This window comes from Protobothrops mucrosquamatus, unplaced genomic scaffold (assembly GCF_001527695.2).
Source record: "Protobothrops mucrosquamatus isolate PMUCROS unplaced genomic scaffold, P.Mucros_1.0 scaffold1515, whole genome shotgun sequence".
Lineage (NCBI taxonomy): Eukaryota > Metazoa > Chordata > Lepidosauria > Squamata > Viperidae > Protobothrops > Protobothrops mucrosquamatus.
In genome coordinates, this window is record NW_015387687.1 from 335,786 (window position 1) to 342,552 (window position 6,767).

General features: G+C 35.9%; 1 protein-coding gene across 1 annotated transcript in view; it reads right to left on the reverse strand.

Annotated features, from left to right (window-relative positions):
• Window positions 1-203: 203 nt before the first annotated feature.
• Window positions 204-6,767, reverse strand: part of KCND2 (potassium voltage-gated channel subfamily D member 2) — a 31,497-nt gene continuing 24,933 nt past the window's right edge. The window contains exons 3-6 of the mRNA XM_015822273.1: window positions 5,508-5,603; window positions 3,315-3,410; window positions 1,813-2,060; window positions 204-381 (exon numbers count right to left, since the gene is read on the reverse strand). Of these exons, the coding sequence (XP_015677759.1) occupies window positions 204-381; window positions 1,813-2,060; window positions 3,315-3,410; window positions 5,508-5,603 (618 nt within the window). The remainder of the gene's footprint in view (window positions 382-1,812; window positions 2,061-3,314; window positions 3,411-5,507; window positions 5,604-6,767) is intronic.

The window sequence follows — 6,767 nt, forward strand, 5'->3', positions numbered from 1 at the left end:
ACAAGAGTTTATTCCAGAAAAGGTTCAGTTCATATAGAAATTCCATTTGGTTGTTCACTGCACACAGTTCAATATTGAAAACCTAGAATATTTTGTATCTCTGGAATCCTTCCATTATCTGTGGCTGTTCTGTTTAACCCAGAGATACATCTCTCCTTCTTCTGAATCTTGACAGCTACTCAATGGTCTTTATTCTACCTGTTTTATAAAGCAGATACTCGAACGATGTTTCCTCCTGAATACTCTGGAGAATCCTGTCTATTGTTTCCTTCCGGGGTAGTCACAGGTGGTGTTGGGATGCTAATTATTGCTGTGGTTACATAAGGCTGCTCACAGTTTAGTTTTACACACTCTTCCATTTTGGCATTTAAACTGGATCGACTAGAGATGAGAGAAAAATAAATAGAAACAAATTATGTAAACATTCCATCTACTTTAGGGTTTTTATACAATTCTACTATGTCAGAAAATAATCCCAGATGCATGTTGGTCAGGTCACATATATAGAAGACTTTACATTTGTTTGTTTGTTTGTTTATTTATTTAGATCTTTCCTTTATTTAGATCTTTCCTTTTTAGAAATAAATCAAGACAGCGAATGTACCTAATACTTCTTCATCCTCTAATTTTTCTCACAACAACCCTGTAACTTGAGTTGGGCTGAGAGAAAGTGGCTGTCCCAAGGGCACCCAGTTGGTTTTTCATGCTTAAGGTGGGACTAGAACTCAGTGTCTCCTGGTTTCTAGCTTGGTGCCTTAACCACTAGATCAAACTGGATGTGAATACTTACTGTTTATGAATGTCTTTTTCTTACATCTTCTACATTTACCTAGATTTGGAAGTGCTAAATGAGTTTAGGCTATTGTTTTGGAATGGTTCACAGCTTTTTAAAAAATCAACTCATGTATAATATTGATCAATAATGAAATTAAGGCTCTCATATATTAGCTTCAATTACACAACAGCTTACAACCCAATATAGCTTTGAAGAAATGTAGACATCATATTTAGAGACTGAAACACAGGAGGACATGCACTCAAACAAAATGAAGGTCGGACAGGTTCATATGTAGAATTCAGTTGTAAGTGGAAGTCTGACTATAAGTACATTGAGATGCATATTTAAATAATTATTTATAAACTAACTTCCACTAGTTGGGTCACAGGAATCACAAACTAAACTGGTGTTTGGAGGTGGAAATGATTCTCATTTTCACTACATTCAAGGAACATTTTCCCAAATAAGATTTTCTCAGTGCAGCATTTGCTCTATCGTGAGGGACATGATACATTTCTATATTTTTGAAAATCATCTTATCCTCATGAAATTCATGGTGATTTACCATAATGAAATCATCAGATTTCACTTATTATAAAATATAAATTGGAAGATATAATGAAAAAAGTACTGCTCAACATTTTACACAAAAGAATCATGTAATGAATATAGATATTAAAGAAATTCATTCACTTCTATTCTACAATTTAAGCATGAAAAGGCTTTTTCTAGAATGCTTTAGACATAGCTTGACAGTTTGGCATCAGCAATTTAAAAGGTAACCACCAAATTCCTAGATTAAATACGTTTTCAGCCACTTTTTAATTTTTAAAAAATTATGGTTTACCTTTATTTGGGGGGACCTGTGTCATGACATGAGCACAAGGGATGATGCTTTTCTTTGTAGTAACCATTATTTGAAACAGCAAGTGTAAACAATCATGTACTGTATACATCTTGCTAATTTTTTGCCCAGAAAATCTGAACATTTTATCAATTATACCTATCTAAGAGCATTTTTACAACTGAAGTACCTGTTTGACAGAGGTGTTCTTTCCATGCACCTGATCTGAATAGTGCTGAGTTCTTGGACACTACTTGGACGGCTGCTGATTATATTGGTATTTGGGATGCGGAATGTCTTTTTATGTCGCCGGGAACAGCAAGAGCTTGTCACTCCTTGTTGAGAAGAGAGAGAAGGACTATGGCTAGTTTGCCGGTTGATTGTAGAAACCTCCATACAGCTTTCTTCATAGGTTTGATCATCCACAAACTCGTGATTCTGGGCCATAGACATAGGGAGAAAAAGCAACATGAATGACATTGTAACAGTGACTTATGCAAGATACTCATATTTCATTGTAGTTATAGGCTATGTTTTTTTTTATTTTGTCCTTGCAAGGGCATTCTTAACAAGAAGTCAGAACCCAAATACTTCTGAATAAAAGTGCATGGCATTTCAGGTTAATGAATGGAATTTCCTTCCAAAGTACAACATATCTATTAACTGGATTTAAGCAAAGCCTAGGGTTTGAATTTATTAACACTTAGAACAATAAAAGTAATTACTTTTAAAATGAGCTGAGTCTCAGAAATTGCCTGAGATATGTGGAATTGCTATAAAAATTACTAATACCAATATATTACCTACAATAATGTATCTGCTAATCATGTTAATCTCAAAGATGAAAGGGAAAATTGGAAGATGTTAAAAAAGAATATTTGAAAAGAAAAAACAATACTTTTTCCTGTGTCTTTCCCTAATAAAATGAAAGCAATCAAAAGATCAGATGTATTTTTTGAAGTTATAGAATGATGAAATTTAGCACCATGAAGATATATTAAAGTCTGGTCACCATCAACCCATGATTCTACAACAGAGCAGGTGATATCTCAACAGAGGTAGCCACTTGACCTAATTTCAAAAAGCAAATGGAAGCCATAACATTTAAAATAATATAAAAGCTAAATAAAGGCCCACTACACATAGGATCTGCTGTTTTAATCTGCTACAGATAAAAATTAAAAGCAGCAGTACAAATATTAGAAACATACAATTGATTTCAAAGTTTTCCTCCCTTCAATTGAAAGAAACTTTTTGCAAGTCCTTTTAAATGAAGAGGATGTTGAATCCAACCTAACAATTTGTCATCAGAGAGAGAGAGCATGAGGTATTAGTTCAGGATTTCCATTCCTGGTATGACATTCCCAATAATCAACACAACTGCAACAATGCCTACACTGATCTGTTTTTGGATCTGTTCGCTCCTCGGATCTGTTGTCCTTTTGGCATTTCTTCTTGATATCAGAACCATATGAAAAGGAGCAAACTGAAACATATACGTTTGACTGCTAAACACTGCCTGTTGGTGAAGCTCAGTGACAAAAAGTGTGGATCACTATAGTTTTTTCTTGGCTGCCCATGCGTAAAAGGAAAAATCAGCATAGCATGACCAAAGCATGGAGCAGTTCTTAAAGCAATAAGATCAACCAACATAATTTTTGTTTATTTTTACAGATCAGTTTATCATCTTACCGTAGTTTTTTCCAGACAGTGAAGCAGATGGTGGTGCTGGATTTCAAAGGAAGAACCAGATTTGCTAACAAAGGCCTCTTGTTCTTCACCATATAGCTGTTGATATATTGAATGTTACATTATTCTCATTTGTGAAAGAATGGACTTTAAGTTGATTTCTTGACTTTAAAAAGAGCCAATCGCTATAACTGTCTATCATGGAAATATTAAATAGCATAAAATAATCTGATTCTGAGTTCACTTTTAACTAACTTGATTTAAAAGTCAAGACAAGCAAATAATTGTTCACTGAATGTTGCAACATGACATTGACCATCTCAAATCAATCCTTAGTGGTTTTTAGACAAGTGAACTTTCCCCAATCTGATATCCTCCAAATTGTGGGAATCTACCTCCATAATTCCATACTATCAGGGAATTAAGAGAGTTGAGGTTCAACATTTTTGGAAGTGAACCCTCTGAGGAAAAAATTAATAAACATTATTACACTTACAGTATCAGTTTACATCAATGGGGCCAATAAAGGCAGGATGAAAGCACTGGTGTGAGCGATCCAGAAAAAAAGCAGCCATTCAGTGAAAAGTTGGACATGATTATGCTAAATAGAACTCTCTAGAATAATCCTGGGGAAGTTCATAGTATTTCAATGAATAACAAATGATAACAGTAAAATGTTAATTCTAATTATCTACTGAAAATACCCTGCCACAGTTTAAATATGTGAAGTAATCAAGTCTTCTTTTCCTTTCCTTTTTTTTTCTTCTTCTAGGCTCACTTTCCATTTGGATGCTCTTGTCAATAGGAGTGATGGTTTGTCATTTGAACTTCATTGCTTTAAAAGTTTTCTACGCTGCATTTCAGCATTATAGGGGAAAAAGACATTTCTATTATTCAACATAAAACCCATATCAATATTGCCACTAGCTGCCATTATAGCACCTTAGAAAGTGTACAAAAATCAGTACAGGAGCAACGAGCAATAAAGTCTTGTTAAATAAATGAGTTCCTGAAGGTGAGGGAACAACAGAGCTACACTTAGTAAAGGAAATCATTCTAAAAATTGTGCTAATAAAGGACTGGTGTTCGGCTTCATTTTTGTTGGTGTTGCTGCTGCTACTTCTGCAGTCAGCTACAATTCTAATACTTCTTAGACAGCCTAAGAAAATGGTTTAGTTAACTAGTCTTCACACTTTTGGATTTCTACCATACTATGCTTACTATGGGAAGTTCTCAATTACAGTCACAACTGGGACCAGAATTTCTGTCTAAGCAAGGCAATTGTTAAGTGAGTCACAACCAATTTTATAACATTTTTGCCACAGTTGTTAAGTGAATCACTGCAGATGTTAAGTGAATCATGAAGTTGTTAAGTGAACCTGATTAACTTTGCTTGTCAGAAGCTGGCTGGATAGGTCACAATTGGCAATCATATGACTCCAGGATGCTGCAACCATCATAAATATCTCCCAGTTGCCGTGCACAAATTTTGATCATGTGACCAAATGGATGCTATGATGGTCATAAAGACAAAGGCCAGTCATAAGTCACTTTTTTCAATGCTGTTTTAACTTTGAACAGTCGCTAAATGAATGATTGTAAGTCAAGGACTACCTGAGCTCTTTATTAATTCCTTCTCCATGGATATACTGGAAAAAAACCCTGCCATTCACCCCTGAAATAAAGGCCTGGAAATCCATGTGGAGATCAAGAGGGAAAGGGAGTTTGAGCTGAACATTCCTCCAGTATAAGAGACCTTAGAAATCACTTAGACATAATTTGAAATCTCTTTGAAATTAAAACCAAAAGTGATTTATGATTGAGGCCAGAATGGTATGTGAATTTTGTGTGTATATGTGTGTGTATCTTTGTTTGGACATATACGTATGTGTGGCAAGGGAAATAGCCCTTGGAGGACAATTTCAGACTTATGGGAACTACATGACAAACCCACATTCTCCATCATACATTAATTTGACTTTGCAGGTCCCAGAAACGAGACTGGTCCATCTTGCCTGAACTGGGCTTGCAAAGCTTTTGCTAGTTACAAGCAATTACTCCTTCTTCTGCCTGAGGGTGACTGTCATGGTATATTGGAAAGCAGCCTGACATTTTCCGATATGAAACAGACAGAGGATCACTGGGCTATTATTAAATAAATGGTGTTTCTGGATATAGAACACAGATGCTCATTACCTGCAGCTGGTTACTGAGGAAGCCATTTCTTTTGCTCTGCATATAAGCATTTGCACTCCCACTCTTTGCTGCACGGATCCTTGCAAGCCGGGCTTTCTGGGGCGGGGGGGGGGAAGAGGAGGAAAGAGAAAAAAGTGTCACTTGCTTTTATAGCCCTCATATTGTTTTCAAAGAAAGGCAATACAGCTAATTGAAAAGATTTCTCCTGAATACCCAAGCTCTCTAATCACCAAAGGGTCTCTTTCAACTGGCTCTCCAGGTGCAGTGTTTCACATTTCCAATGCAAATTATCAGGAAGCATTCATTTCTCAGCAGGCATCAGCCCACAAGAACAATGCACGGGCTTTGAGTCCATTTACACCTTTTCACGTTAGACAGATTGTTTCCCCATTTCTACCGTCAAGGTGATTGTGTCACCGCTGGTACCTGGAGGTGAGGAACCCTCCTTTCATATCATTTTACTTGCACCGTTTCTGAGACCGCCACTAAAAAAAAAAAAAAAGCTCCTTCAGAAAAATGGACAAGATCAGAAGGACTTGGAGCTGTTCAACTGCAGAGAAGTGTCATATGTGGTGATTCAGAAAAGTCTGATTTGTACAACCCAGTGAGAACCAAATTGATGGCTCTCTGTTTATCCAACTGCTGGGAGTGAAAATTTTGAAAGCAGTATGTACCACAGAATGGTTTAAGTTACTTTTTTGGATAAACTCCAGGGTACTAAAGAATTTGAACAAAGACTTCTCTAATTGTCTCATTTGATTTGCCACTATCAAGGGAGTCCAGTAATTTCCATCTTGAAGCAGAAACAACAATTATAATTAATACATGGAAAATATGCTCTCTTCTCATTAGGCCAGAGAACACCATGAAGAAGTAAAAAGCCTGTGGACTGAGAAATGGCAATCTAAAGAGGTCATGCTAAATTAAATTCCCAAGTTCTCTCTTTTTACTTTATTCTCTTAAAAAAAAAAAACACTCTAATGCCACAACTGAATAAGTGGCTTTGCATATTGTCTTAGGTACTGAAACCTTATGAAAAAAAATTCTTCTGGAGCAAATAATGGTACAACTCTAATTAATCTATTGTATGTCCAGTTTGAACTGTCTTGTAGTCAGAAAGATGAGGGATATTTGTATATTATATTTCAGTTTACACCATAATTATAATAAAAGCATTTAAAAGCAATCATAAGATTGGGAAGGCATATTCTCAAACAAAAAGGGCACTCTAGAATTGCCTCCTTTGCTTGACAAGGAAAT